Below are 14,844 nucleotides of genomic sequence, written 5' to 3' on the forward strand. Positions count from 1 at the left end.
TGGGTGAGTGGCGCTATTGCTGGAGACGATGCTGTGGTGTAGCTATTGAGGGTGCAACTGCACAGGGGTCCAGAAGGGAGCATGGGCCATGGCAACTACGCCACACCATTAAACCCATTGTTCATATTTATCCATGAACATAAATCATTATTATTCCATGTGCAGGCGAGGCCGTGTCAGGCCCCACCGGCGCGGGCGGCGCTGGCGCCGGTGGGGCCGCCTCCCCGGAGCAGGCGAACCCCAGCAGCGGCTTCGTGTCGGTGTGTGGCGGTGCCCCCAGCGATGACTGGGTGCTCGTCGACAAGGAGGGCGAACTCCGTGACTTCCTTCCGATCTCCGGCGCCGGCAGAGCGCAGCCCGCCGGCGCCGGCGCCGCTGCCCCCTCGCCATCCGGCCCCGCCGGGAGCGGCGCGGGCCCCGAGCGAGACGTCCTGCGGCCGCTCGTTTGTACGGAGCCGAGCGAGGACGAGGAGGAGCCGGAGGTGCTGCACGTCTCCGACGAAGACCGAGACTCGCCAGGCAACGGGGGGCGGCGGGAAGCCACGTCGGGGTCCGCCACGTCGGACAGGGGTTCCCGGGAGGGCCAGGGTTCAGGGGAGGAGAGAGGGGCCAGGGCGGCGGTGGCGGCTGCGGCTGCGGCCGGCGGGCTGGTGTGGCGGCTGAGCGCGTACCCGGAGCTCAAGACCACGCTGGAACGGAGTCGCACCACGCTCGGAGTTTTCTACTCGGCACGAGGGTTCGACCCGGCGGGGGCGGCCGACAGGACTGGGTGGAGGGCGATGGGAATGCCGCCGGGGCAGGTTGGTAGAGAGGGAACGGGGAGGAGAGGGCGCGAGAGGTGCTGTGTGAGAGAGGAGGAATAAAAGGAGGGACCCCAGAGAGAGAGAGGGTGAATGAGATAATTTGAGAGATGGAATGGGTGAGAGACTGAGATAGAGAGATACAATGAGGGGAGAATGAATCAGGCAATGAGTGAAAGAACAAAAGTGAATGTATGATAATCACGGGTGGCTACAAACCAGCTACAAACCAAAGCCAGGATCTCAGCACTTTAACACTCATGGCCACATGACCATCTCTCGGCTAAACCGTTTACAAAGCGTGCCCTGCTCTTCTCCTTGCTGCTTGTTTCCACCCCCCCCCACCAGGTGTCCGACATCCGCACACCGCTTGCCGCGATGCGCGCATCTTCCAGCCTGGAATTCGTATCCCACCCTGGCGGCAGTGGCACGGTCATGGAACGCCACCGCGGGCCGTGTGGCCTAGAAGCGGCGCTGGCGGCCGAGGTGCCCCGCTCACTGGCCTTGCTCTCCGACCACGGCGACAGCAGCCGCTCTGAGCGCCGCTCGTCCCGCGCCAGCGGTCGCAGCAACGGCGCCATCGACGCCGAGCGGCGGAACGGCGAATCGCTCGGGGCGAGGATCGCCAACGCCGCCACCGCCACCGCTACCTTCGTCACCGCCGCCGTAAACCTGCCCGCCGGTTCTGGAGGCCGAGCCGCTGTGGCGGCATCGTCGGGCCGCACGGCCGCCCCCGCGGAAGACGGCGAGCGCTTCCGCTCGTCCACCATCAAGGCGGATGCGGACGACGAGGAGGGCTCGCGCACGCTCGTCACGTTCTCGCCGGGCGACGCGCGGGGCGCCCGCTCGCTAGGCGCCGCCCTCGACTCGACAGCGCACGACCAGGAGGCCGGGGCCGGCGCCACCGCCGGGGCGCTCACGCCGCATGATAAACCGTGGCCACCGGGGCCGCTGGTGGCTGCCGTCGAGCTGGAGGTGCCCGGCAGAGACGAACAGAGGGGCGGTTCGCCGACACTGTCCCGGGCGGCGCTGCAGCCGGGAGGGCCCGCAGGCGCTGCCGAGAGGCTGCTGCGGCGGCGGGGCAGCGCGCAGGCGGCCGGGCGTGCCTTCAGCCCCGAGAGGGTGCAACCGTCACCCCCACACTCCCCGCAGCAGCAACGCAAGGACACGACGATGATGGCAATGGCTACGATGTCGTCGCAGGCGGAGCTGCGCCGCAGCTTCGAAGGCGAGTCCAAGAGGGAGACGCTCGTCGTGGTGCCGTCGTCGTTGGCGTTGAGGCCCAGCGTGAGACCGTGCCGCGACGGAGGGCCGTACTACGGCGCCAGCATTTCCTTGCGCGCCGGCCTCGTCGACTCGGTCACCACGGCGGCCATGACCACCGTCACGGCCGTGGCGGCGGCAGCGGCGGCCTCCAAGAAGAGCCACATCCCCGTGCCGGTGACGCACAAGGAGGACGGCGCCGCCCTGCAGCTGGCGTCGGCCAAGGACAAGCTGTTCCAGCGGCGCCTGCACCCCGTCGATCTGTCGCGCCTGCTCGCCGGCAAGAGGCAGGGCCCCTTCAGGGCCATCCTGCTGCCGTGCGGGCCCGCCGACAAGGCGGGGGCCGATGAGAAGGCCGGCGGGCAGGCGAGCCGCCGGGAGGAGGCAAAGGCCGGCGACGAGAGGGAGGAGAGTGGCAGCCCGCCGCGGTCGCCCACGTGGAGGAGCAAGATCCCGCGGCCCGTGTCGGTGATGGCTGGGAGCCTGCCTGGGTCGGGGCCGGCCACGCCGCAGCAGTCCCCCACGCGCACACCCACCAAATCGGCCTTTGAGGCCAGGTGAGCTGTTGAGTGAAAGTGTCGGGCGGATGTACGTACATTGATTACCCTACCGGTTATCGGTTACTCGGCCAACTGGATAACGCCAGAAGAGTTTGAGGGAAAACGTTTCACTTCCGTTCCAGTGTGTGCCGTGATCAAGATTATAATGGACTACTTTTGGCAAGGTAAAAAAACACAAAAGTAAAGCCCACTGAGCTATGTAGCTCAAATGATAGCCCAATAAATTGGCTTATCACGTGGAAATGTATCACAGCCAAATACTCTAAATGCATGTTTCTCATGTGGAGGGAAAAAACGGAGGACCCGGAGAAAAATCCGCACAACCATGGGTAGAACAGGCAAACTCAAAATATACAGGCGTCAGGGTCGGGATCCAACCCCCGCAACATCCTGTATACCAGGCGAGGTAGTTCTCGTTACCGTGATGATGGGGCAAGGCCTGGTAACATCATTGACATGGCTTGCAGGGGTGTTTCGTGCCTTCAGGAGGAAGGATGTGGATGACGAGTGCATTTTTTTAAAAAGGGACCCAAGTAGTCGGCTACTGTTAAAAAGTAGTCCATTAAAATCTTGATCACGTAATTGACGAGGTTAACGAATGTTCTGCAGAAAAAGCCCCATTATTTATTTCATTCCGGAGTGTCCGCCTGCAAACTCCTGGGACACATTGTGAGGTCACGAACCTGCCCATGGCCCTCCGAAACGCTATTTCACGCGTAGTTCATGCCCGACAATGACACACGCCTACCTCGTACATTCGCAACCCCTTCACTCTCTCCCTCCGCGTTGTCAGAACACATTCACTCTGGTGCTCACTCATTTATGTAGCTACCACTTGGCCCACAGATGGCATTGAAGTGGTGGACGTTGAGCTGTTAGTTGATGCCATTGAATTCGTTTTGCCTGCTCCGGTCAGGCCCACTTCCAGAACACGAAGCTGCATTTTGTAAAAAAAAAAGATAGCAGCATCTTGCTCATTTGTACTACTTTTAATTCTTTACTTATAAATGATGCCTTCAGTAAATCAATACTGTTATAAATACTGTTGTCTTTTATGGAATGGTGCTCTTTGAGCACAATCATTTACTGACTGTGCAAGAAAAGCTTGAGCCCACGGAATCTGACTATATTGGTTAACGTGAGCGCAGACGGTTGCCCGTTAATGAACCCGGCTTGTTGGAACGCAATTTCACATCGCAAACCCCGTTTTGCTGCGTATAAGCGGAGACTTTTTAACGCGTGTAAAAATGCGTGTCGAGTGATTATAGATCATCGCACTCTCGCCCCCCGAGTTTGATTCCCCGCCATGGCAAAAAACCGGCGGCGAGTAACAATGTATTTATATCCAGGCCCGGGCTTCGTTCTTGGTGCTTGAACTCCGTCTCCTCTCCAACCGTCCCCTCCCTTTGTGCTATCCCCTTTTATATTCCCCCGAGCCCCCTTTCTGGAAGCCACGCTCGCCCCACTCCCTTCAGCCAATCCTCGTCCTCCTCCTCCAACGGTTGTCAACCGTCGGCCCTACAGTCAACCCTCGTTTCCCGCCTTTTTACGTTTCATCTTTCCTCCAATCCCTTTGAATCTCATCTCCTGACCAATCGACTTTGAGGCCTCCCTGCACCAATCAGAGGCCTCGATTGACTTCTTCACTCTCCGTTCGCACGTACGCTTGTGTCAGGTATAAAGTGGTCTGTTGCCTCGCTCATGACACATGCTTTATTTATATTTATTTATAGTGACTTGCTTTCTTTATATTTATTCATAGTGACTTGCTGACCTTTTCTCTACTTTGCACTGTCGTACTTTGCATCGTTTGTTGCAACTTGCTGACCTGTTTGGACAAAAGAGCTTCAAAGCTCATCAGATTGCTCCTGTCTAAATACAAGGTGTTGAAAAACGATGGACCCTATTTGAAATCGCTATATCTCTGCAACCACGAACCTCCCATTAATAAAACTCTTACCACTTGAAAGGGCGGGGTAGAGAGTTTCAAATGATTACCGTGAGATGCCTCTCCCAGTGCAGAAATAGCCCCTAGCCTCAGTCATTAGCAAGACGGCGACCCCGCAACACAAGGGGCGTTTTGCGTTCTGCAGTTCAGCAAGACTGAATCCGTAATTGCAGTGCAGCGTGCGTTTCAACGGCGTTTTGGCATTGATCCGCCAATGTCAAAGAGCGTTCGTCGTTGGTACCGACAATTTAAGGAAGCGGGCTGCTGTTGATGTAAGGGGAAGAGCACAGGGTGACCACGCAGCTAAGAGGGAAACGTGAGAAGAGAGGCGTTTGGGACTAATTCAACTATCGTCTCGATGTTGTCCGTACAGCAGGTGGAGGGCACATAGAGCATTTATAGAATAGTTAGTAAAAGGTGATAACACATTAAACCGTTTGTAACTTTTTGTGTAATTGCAACATGTTGCCATCGTGAAATTTACTAGTTTGAAATTTGGGTCCATTTATTTGAAACACCCTGTAAAGATTCAGATTCTGACATCATAACCAACCTGCAGACGAGCAAGTATGGACAAATAGCCCCTATGATCGACACTGCCCCACACAGTCCTTCATCCAGCAGTGGATTAATAACACTATCAAATATAATTTTCGTTAGAATTCCTGTGTGTGCGTTTTCTGACCATCTAACCCCTCCTCCCAAGAGCTGTCACGATTCAGGGTCGTGATAGGATTCCAGACCGCTTTATTTCATAGTGTGGTGAATTGTCGCATCCCCAGTGACTCTAAGCGATGCATTGATACGTAACAAAATAGTCCTTGGCATCATTGTGCAGACTATCGGTGACGAAATGCATTGATGGATAGTTCCACCCCTGGTTTTTATTTTTTCCCCCTCTGGACAACGGAGAAACTGACCAAACGTCACAAAACAGGGCATGCCCGAAGGTGACGCCTGAGATTCAGATGCTGTCTCTGCTGCTTGTCAGCGATGATCGACTAAACTCCACCGTCACTGCCGTTAACCACCTGCACGGCCGCAGGTCCCCGCAGTCTCCCCGGAGCCCCCAGTCGTCCCCCAAGAGCCTGCGGGGTGGCCCTGGGGGCCTCTTCTCGCGCCGTTTGCACCGCTCCCCCCAGCGCAGCTCCTCGCTGCCCCCGTGCAGCCGCGCCGCCAAGCACCGCTCGCCGACGGGACGCGCCACCACCGCCGCCACTACCGCCGCCGCTACCGCCTTCCAACAGCAACAGCAGCACCACACAGTGACCACCGCCGCGTCGGGGCACGCGTCCTGCTGCGGGCCGCCGGTGACCACCGGGGGCCCGGCGGCGGCGATCGCCGGCCTTTCGTCGCCGCACCGCTACCGGCTGAGCGCGCTCGTGTCGCCGCGCCACGGCCGACAGCTGCAGGCGCATGTCGCGGGGCTGCTGTCGCCGCGACACGGTGCCTCGCTGGCGTTCCGGGATCGCGAGCGGGAAGCGACGGCTAGGTCTGTGTCCCCGTCTTCGCCCTGCCAGCAACAGCAGCAACAACAGCAGCAGCAGCAACAGCAGCAGCGGCAGCAGCAGCAGCGGCAGCAGCAGCGACAGCAGCAGCACAGCCTGCGCAGCTCGTTGCTCAGCACGCACAAGTTCAGCCGCGAGTTTGCTGCCGTTTCGGGACTGGTGTCGCCACGCCACCTGGTCAGCGGTGGGGTCGGAGGCTTCAGGGTGACCTCGCGCAGGGCTCCGATGGCCACCGCCGCCACCAGCACCACCACCGGCACCGCCAGCGCCAGCCAGCTGCTAATGCGTGCTCAGGAGTCGCCCACCCACAAGAGGGGCGACGCGGCGGGCGCAGACCCCACGGGGCTAAGCAGGTGACGCAGTGGCACAGCGCCGCCACGGGAAGAGGAGTTGCCCGTTCACCCGGGGTCGGTTCCGCTGTCGGGCAGAGCAAGCAAGCGAGCGCAAGCTTGAAGTGAAATTGAGAAGCGAATACATTGATAACGTCGAAGTGGCAGAGAGCTGATTGGTGGTGATGACAACCAGAGGAGCATGGCGAGCGTGAGGTGGCGTGAGCTCTCGGCACTGCCCGGGGGGCGATGGCTAGCACGGATCGGATGGGATGTGCGATGGAAATTGCGGTCGAAGTCGGCTGCGGTTTTCTAACCACGGCGTCTGACGGGAGGCGTGGGGATGGGAGAGGGACCGTGCGGCCCGGGGGCAGAGATGTGCGTCAGGTTTTTTTTCCGGGCCGGCGAGGATGCCTTGGGAAAGAGTCGGGTTAAAATGTGCAAACGGTGAGACGCAACCACAGCTCAAACACGAACAATCAGACCAAACAGCGTTGCACGAAGATGGGCAGCAGCGTACAAGGGGCACACCACATGCGTCTCGACAGACAGATCTACACAGAAACCATTGTACGCACATAAGAGATACATCCGCGCACACACACCAATATATGTACATGCACACACAAATGTGCGTGAACCCACTTGCATTTACACACAGGCACAACTACGCACACATTTAAACCTCGCTCGCACGCAGCTGAACAAAAAAAATGTATTCGACCCACGAAGGCGTCTGACAAAAGGTGGACGGAGAGCAGAATTCTCATCAATCGGGCTCCCCCTGCCACCCTTTAAGTAAATCATCAAGAACAAAGCAATAACTAAATAAGGAAATACCAAGGGAAGGCGAGGGGGTGGGGGGGTTGCCCTGCCCCATGTCCCCCATCCTCAGTCAAACTCCCACACGGATGTTAATGCTGTGTATCTGTAAACGCCATCATGCGGTACACACACGTATACAAACTCGTATATATATGATAATGATGGATAACGATTATATACATAGAGATGATACAGAACAATCCACTCTACGTAAAAATGCAGAGGTCCTGCAATGGCAATGTTATGCTTGCGAATTGTGATGCACTAGTATGACCCGATGAGGTTATTGTAATGGTTATTGTTAATATATGCAGCCTACGTGCGATTTTAACTGCTCCGCACAGCTACCGTATTCTCCAGATTATAAGACGCGCCAGAACGTAAGACGCAGCCCCAAAACCTGATTCCGGTGGATCAAGGTATACAAATATCAACACACACACACATAGCCGACTACCGGGTTATTAGATGCACCCCCAAATTTTAGCTTTGCAATGCAGGGAAAAAAAGTGCGTCATAATCAGGAGAATACGGTGTACGATTTTTGCGTATATAATGTACGTTACACACGTGTGTGTGTATGTACGAATGCGTGCGCGCGTGTGCGTGTGTATATATAGTAAGCAGGAAATGGCATATGTGTTATGCATTTGTGTTCTGGTATACACACATGTATTTGTGTGTATACACTTTATGGCATTTGTGTATATTGCGTACATTTGTGCATATGTATATGTACATGTTGGTTGCCATGTACATAAATATGTGTACATTCTATATTTTGCCGGGAGTGCTAAAACAATTCAGAAGAAAATGAATTGTTTTTTTTTTAAGTTGAACAAACCCACTGTTTGAGGCGTTTTTTATTATTATTATTTATTTAATATTTATTTTATTTTTGTATGTGTATTTTTTTATTTCGTTATAGCTTTGAATGAACAACAGTGTTGACGTTACAACCGTGTAATGAATCTTGACTTACAGCTTTCGTGACTGCAGTAATTCATAGTCTTTGGGTCTTTCGGTAAAGTCACGTAGATAGGTTCAAAGAAAATAACAAGAAACTACGACGTTTCGATCGCAACACAAGCGGCCGGCATCAGGAAAAGGGGTGACGACCGCTTGTGTTGCGATAGAAACGTCGTAGTTTTTTGTTAGTTTCTTTGAACCGATCTACGTGACTTTACCGAAAGACCCAAAGAATATAACAGCGTAATAATTTATCCCAATTTGAATGGCCAATTAATAACCAATTAATATCGGGCCAAGTAATAACCACAATCCATTCCCTTTCTGTTGAGCAATGGTGTCTTGTCCTCTCATTCAAAGCGTTTGACAGTTCACATCTCTGTTTGCGGGCTTCCACTAACGATGGAAATTCCGCATTCCTACACGGAAAGAACCAGTCATTCCATCGGAGATTCCCTGCTGACTTCCCCAACAAAGGTTGCCTCAATTTATCCACGCTGAAGAAATTATATTAAGTTGACGGCCGATTGGAATAAGTTTTAACTCGTAACCTAAATAGAGCAACGGCCGATAGACGTGGTGCACATTCAGCTTCTCTAGAAAATTCCCGTTATTTTGGTTAAAGTCGCCCCCAAAGCGTCCATTGTCACTAAAGTGTTATCTGTATTTTTCTTAATTTACGAAAATATTCACGATTATCAACTCAACTAATTATAGGAAGGGGGGAGAGAGTAAAAAAAACTGGTTAGCATGGTAAAAATTGTTGCTCATTTTTTTTGTTTACCAGGGTCATAGGTCACATGCTGTGGTACATAGCTAGTCATCAGTAGTTCAATACCATAGGACTCCTTATTCCTTTTGTTCATAATAAGCCCTTCCTCAACTCTATATGATAAAAAAAATACTCAAGAGCTGTCACTGACACACAAATTCCATTTCTTTAGGACTGAATATACAGTAAAGGTATTTCAAAGTCATATTTCGCCTGTTCCAAGACACGTGATTTTACATGGCCAGATTCACATGTTGGTCAATGTGACCAAAGTGCATCTTAACGCACTGCCCCTTCGTGATAGGATCCCCTTCCTTTGGCAGAAAGTGGGAACATTCACCAAAATGGGTAAAGTGGACCCCAAAATCTGCGGTGTATATGCAGATACCCAAAACGCTTCAAATAATGATAAGAAAAACAACACACAAGCCAGCTGGAAGAGCTGAATGGCATTCACTTTCCACAGTTATTCCGAAACCAATTAAAGACAGTCATGCATTTCCCTCCATAGATCAAATTGGTTGCCATGGAGATTGTAATGGCGGCTATGGTAATTAGCAACGTGACCTCATTATGCGGCATTGTTACTCTTGCAGCGTGCCGTGGTGAATATCATTATGATGCCTTTGTATTTTTAGTTGCGGTTTGGTAACTGATCTCTTCAACTCGTTTGCCAAAAAAACTATTTACGAAAGAAATTAATATTATTCTACTCATAGGGGTGTCGAAGAGTAGGCCAAAAATATCCTTCAGAGCTACTTCTGGAGGCTGTTCCACCAGCAATGGCATGGGCATGAAATTGCAGGGCTGCACCATTACCTTTTAATTATAGTACTTGAAACATCCCACACATGCATCCACGTATTTACGAAGCCACTGGGAGCTGCAAGAATACTTGTACAAATTACAAAATGATTATTTAACTCTGTATATAATGAATTTGGGGTGGTGGGTGGTGGTGCAGCGGTTAGCACACTGCACTATGAACCGGCAATCTGAGTGCGATTCCTGGCCGTGATGGATGGGGGTAACAATCAGCGGCGAGTGATATCTGAATTATTCCTGGACACCTGCTTCACCCAACCAGCCCGATCCAATTGGAAGTACGGTCCAACAACCTCTGTGATCGAGGGGGAGGCCTTAATCCAGCAGTGGATTGACAACTGTAAATTCTTATTCGTATTCATTATATTAACTCATGAACAAATTACCTCCATTAAAATGCTACTTAATTATATATATACACGCAAAAAGTATAACGTTGAAGGAAGTTTTAGGCATTGAGACATATACTTGTTTAACGAGCTTCTAGGTGCAATATAAGTTGGAACTTTCTCAAACTTGAGTTGTCTCAACCCGATGTTTCAAGGCGCAGCTCCTCCACTACGCAGTAGCAGTGTGTTTCCAATATTCAGATTACTTTAGTAAAAAAATAAACACATCTGAATAGAGCCAAGATACAAAGTTTTCGGATGATTCTGGAAGAAAAAAAATATTTTGGATAGATCCGAGAAGATGACGTCACTGTCATATTTTATCTCCATCGTGTGCCATCAAATGACATCAGTATTGTTAGCATGAACACATTTTAAGTTGGTACCATAATGTAGTAAGTGGATCCAAAAAAAGATCCAAAGTTATCTTTAAAAAATCTGCACATTTCACATTCAAAACGTATCCCCAGTATGCGAGGTTGCTGCCTAATAAAGGCATCAAATGCTGATCACGTTTTTGGCTGATTGCAAATTAGATGGCCGAGCAGATATGCCTGGGTCACCGTGTTCACATCCTCACTGTTGCAGCTGAAACATGTCGGGTTGGAACAACTGACGTCTGAGGCTGGCATTTCCCCCCCCCCCCCCCCAATTCTTAGATTGTTGAATAAATAATAAAACTTTTAAGAAAAAAATAATACACCCAACACTTGATTTTACATTGTGAATATTATACAATTCACTTTAAAGGAGCAAAAATACTCTCCTAGTATTGACTTGAATGCGATAAGACTAAATAATGTTGGGATTGAAGTAAGACTTTTGGCACGTGACACTGGCCCATCGTTGTTCGGAGTGACAAGGCCGAAGCCCTGGATATAAACGTAACCCCTTGCAGTCTGGATCCCACACCAGTCAACAGTGTGGACCCCGCAATCCCAATGCAGCTGTGTTTTTGTTTCAGTCAGTGCTGTTTAACTCTTGTTTATTTCAGTGCCACTTTGTGGCGATGTGAAATCCGGAAAAAATCTAAAGAAACGTTCCCAGAATAACACGTTCCATTGCCTCTACCGCCACTGACCATGTTTTCGGATTAAAAAAATTTGGTTCAAATAGGTATCATTATTTACTTAAAAGATTTAAATTTTGATTTAAAGCTTTCGTGACTGCAGTAATTCATATTCTTAGTTTTTTCGGTGAAGTATTTTATTATTTTGTTGTTTCTCTTCAACGTGACTTTACCGAAAAAACTAAGAATACTTAAAAGATGTTTGGAAAATCAATAGCATGGACACAATATTTTTACATCCTTTCAACAAGATAAAAATAAGAATGTATTTGTCCTTCATATTTTGTCAAATCGGCGAGTTTAAGATGCAGTGATTGTTAATGATTCCGTACAATCACAAACCGTTTTTGTCAGAAAAGCCACAACACGTGATGGATTCTACCCAATTGAGACAGTTATAATCAAGGTTGCTGCTATTAAAAGAAAACTTGTTCTGCACTGCAAATCGCAGCAAACAATACCAGTTGTGGTCGCTGCAGGGCAAAAGTTATGTTTTGAAAAAGAGTAAAAATGACTCCGCTTAGTCAAATGAAAATGACTAATTGCTTCAAATAAGCGGAGTTGTTTCTACTGCTGTACTTCAAAATGGAAAATCCGGCTGCTGTATCAAAAACCAATGGGTCACATCCATCCATTCACTCCCATCACAAACATCACTCTACCTGTATCGTTAAATATTCAGCTAAAAATGTGATCTTCGTGGAAGCGCAGGGCCTCTGTCTACATACCGACGGCCTTTCAGCAACGGCGCCCGCAGCTAAAGTCAAGCGACCGCATGGGCTGCACTCTGCTGACGAAGCCCAACAAAGGGCGAAACCCGTGTATGGGAAACATTGTCAGTTTTTGTCCAATTGCTACTCGCGCGCGAATAAAATGTTGGCTGCTGGTACAGCTTGTGAGGACTGACCAGGGATGTGTGTATGCATTGGTGTGTGCCTCTGCATTCTCCCATTATAAAAAGGCAAATATCCCCCGTAGAGCCTGTAACAGACTGTAGGGGCAAGTGCTAATAGCGTGCAGCACCTCTGAAGGCCGGAACGGTACACGAGGCGGTGGGTGGCCAGCACCACGCCCGACCGCCTTTGTCTCCCTAGTGACGACGTTTACACACCACACCAGGTACTCGTTTGAGGCTGAGTCGACCTAGGGGAGGAGGCCCAGGACCGGTTCAGGGAATCGTCACTGGTGTTGGCCGTGAGTGGGAATCGAACCCGGGTTACCGGGTTCGTAGCACAGCGCGCTAACCGCTCCACTAACCGCTGGACGCACACACATAGCTAGTGTGGTAAAAAAAAAGAATACGGATAAGTCACAAAGAAGTGGCACCAGTGTAGTGCTGAGTTTCCTTCAATCTAACCAGGAGCAACTCTGACCATGTGGGTCACTTGAATGTGTGTTTAACGATATTCTGCTCCCGAAACGTATTGAGCCACGATGTTGCACCTCCTTTTATTAAAAAAAAGGCAGAGGCGTCAGGATGTGGTGGTGGGTGGGGGGGGTGAATTTGCCTTAATCAGTTCAGCAGTGGATTGAGAATGGCTGCTAAGTGAGGTTGCCGTTCACACGAATGCCGCCGCCGGTCATGATACGTTCCTGGAAACGAAACGGAGCGCATTTGCGGCGGTTTGACTCGTGTGTCCTGGGGGAGTTCACAGATGTGTTTTGAAAGGGGGGAGAGAGGTTAAGAATAACGGAGCTTGATGGGAGACCAGTACAGAAAGTGCGTTACGACATTGCAGCAATGTCGTATGTTTGGCGTTTGATAAGATTACCCGTAATTCTAAGAGTTACGACATCGGGCGTTCGTATAAATTCGGAGAATTCTCACGAGTGAAGATGGGAAAGGTGTCGGAGTGGGAGTGACGGCGTTTTCCATATCGTAAAGCTCTTTGGTGAATGAGAGTTCGGATCTCACCATGACTCCCCATTTACTTTTTACTCATGATCCGTTTTCTCTTCTTGCGTATATGATCGTACTACGATCGTTGGCTGCCGGAATTATGAGATATCTAAAATAGCTTTTCCCGTACTCAGGCTCGAAGAATTCTAACATCGTCCTTTGTATGTGTGTGTGTGTGTCACTGACACCACGAATCTCCCCTTGCCACCTGTGCCAGGCAGAACGATTCTGCTCATCGTGCCGCTCCTCCGTTAATTGTAACAAATTATATAAGTAAATAAACAAGTAGATATGAGTTTGTTTCAAATCGCTCGCTTAAATGGAATACAAATGCATCATCGGCATGCGGGCCTAATGTTTCCCAGGATGACTCTGATGTGTGTTCAGGTTGTGCCACGTAGTTGTTCGGCAGGATGTCCCGACGCTTTGCTTCCATTAGCTCCTTCAGGAACTGGAGCAAAACGTCGGACATGCCGAACGTCACGCAGCGCGACTCAAAAACTCAACGGAAAGCTGTAGAGAAAAACAGCGAAAGCCTACGTGGTAATGTTTTGCCAGGAGCTTTTGCTTATGCAGTAAAACGAACCTGGAGAGGTCTCATCTGCAGGGTCTGGCCTCTTAAACTGGTGCCACTGGGTGCTCTGATTATGTTGGACAGGAGCCTTCTGCACAATGCGTGACCCAAAAACCGAGCTTCGGCAAAGCGTTGCAAAAGCTGATTTTATTATTATTATTGCAGGCTTCAGCAAATTGTTGCAAATTGTGAAAACGGATACGGATATGTGCTTACTTCCTGGTTTCTTTCACGACAAAACGCATGGAGATGGCCGAACGTGCGGATTGTAGGCGGGACGACCCTCCCGAAAACATCGAGACTCGTTTGCTCCCAGATTTATATTCGGGTTTGTACCGTGCACAACCAGAGGACACATTCGAGAGCCGTACAGCACAGCCGCAAAAGACCAACACCGGAGCATGATGAGACTCGGTGAGCAATTACTTGTTAAATAAAGGGCATTCTAATAATTATCGTTTGTTATGTTCAGTCTCCGTGATTTAAACAACCTTGCTTTAATTCGTTGTTGCTTTTATTATTATTTCAACTTCATCGAGTCTCATCGGCAAAGTGTGGCCTCTTAACACGCAACGTCACTTGGTGCAGCTGATGTCAGACCAGCCGTCAAGTTCTCGAACGTCTTCGGCAACCAACACACAAAAAGACCCGCGACCTCGTCACCTAGATCCGTTGGCAATCATTCGCTGAAGCAGGGGCCCCACCCGCAGCAAACTTATTTTGCATTTGTGTGTTTTTTTGTCAGCTTGGCTTTTTAAACAACAACAACAAAAACATTTGTGTTCTGTCGCCTTCGTGTCGCGGTCGCACGTGAACAACGACGGAAGTCTTGAACACGCCCCGGTCGACACGCTGCCACCACGGGTCACCCACGCCATCCAGGCCGGGGCACATGTCGCCACTCGAACCGCGGCGTTTAGCAGCCGACGTTCAGGCGAGTTAGTCCTCAGCGTCCCCGCCTAACCGTTATACACCACCAAGTGCATTTTGATTTGAAATTGCGATATATGTATACTATTTTATTTTGTAATATTCAATAAATTATATAAGCATGCTCAAGTCGGCCGTGTCTTGTGGTTCAATGCGAATGCATTACAGTTCATTATTCACAGC

General features: G+C 50.5%; 1 protein-coding gene across 3 annotated transcripts in view; it reads left to right on the forward strand.

Annotated features, from left to right (window-relative positions):
- The window catches only part of LOC116947820 (uncharacterized), a 49,020-nt gene extending 34,230 nt beyond the window's left edge, over positions 1-14,790 (forward strand). For all 3 annotated transcript variants that reach the window (XM_032963998.2, XM_032963997.2, XM_032963999.2), the window contains 3 exons: positions 166-800; positions 1,149-2,620; positions 5,617-14,790. In XM_032963998.2, coding sequence (XP_032819889.2) covers positions 166-800; positions 1,149-2,620; positions 5,617-6,436 — 2,927 coding nt within the window. In that variant the 3' untranslated portion in view covers positions 6,437-14,790. The remainder of the gene's footprint in view (positions 1-165; positions 801-1,148; positions 2,621-5,616) is intronic.
- Positions 14,791-14,844: the final 54 nt, after the last annotated feature.

This window comes from Petromyzon marinus, chromosome 31 (genome assembly GCF_048934315.1).
Source record: "Petromyzon marinus isolate PM22_M1 ecotype Great Lakes invasive population chromosome 31, UKy_Petmar_22M1.pri1.0, whole genome shotgun sequence".
Taxonomy (NCBI): domain Eukaryota; kingdom Metazoa; phylum Chordata; class Hyperoartia; order Petromyzontiformes; family Petromyzontidae; genus Petromyzon; species Petromyzon marinus.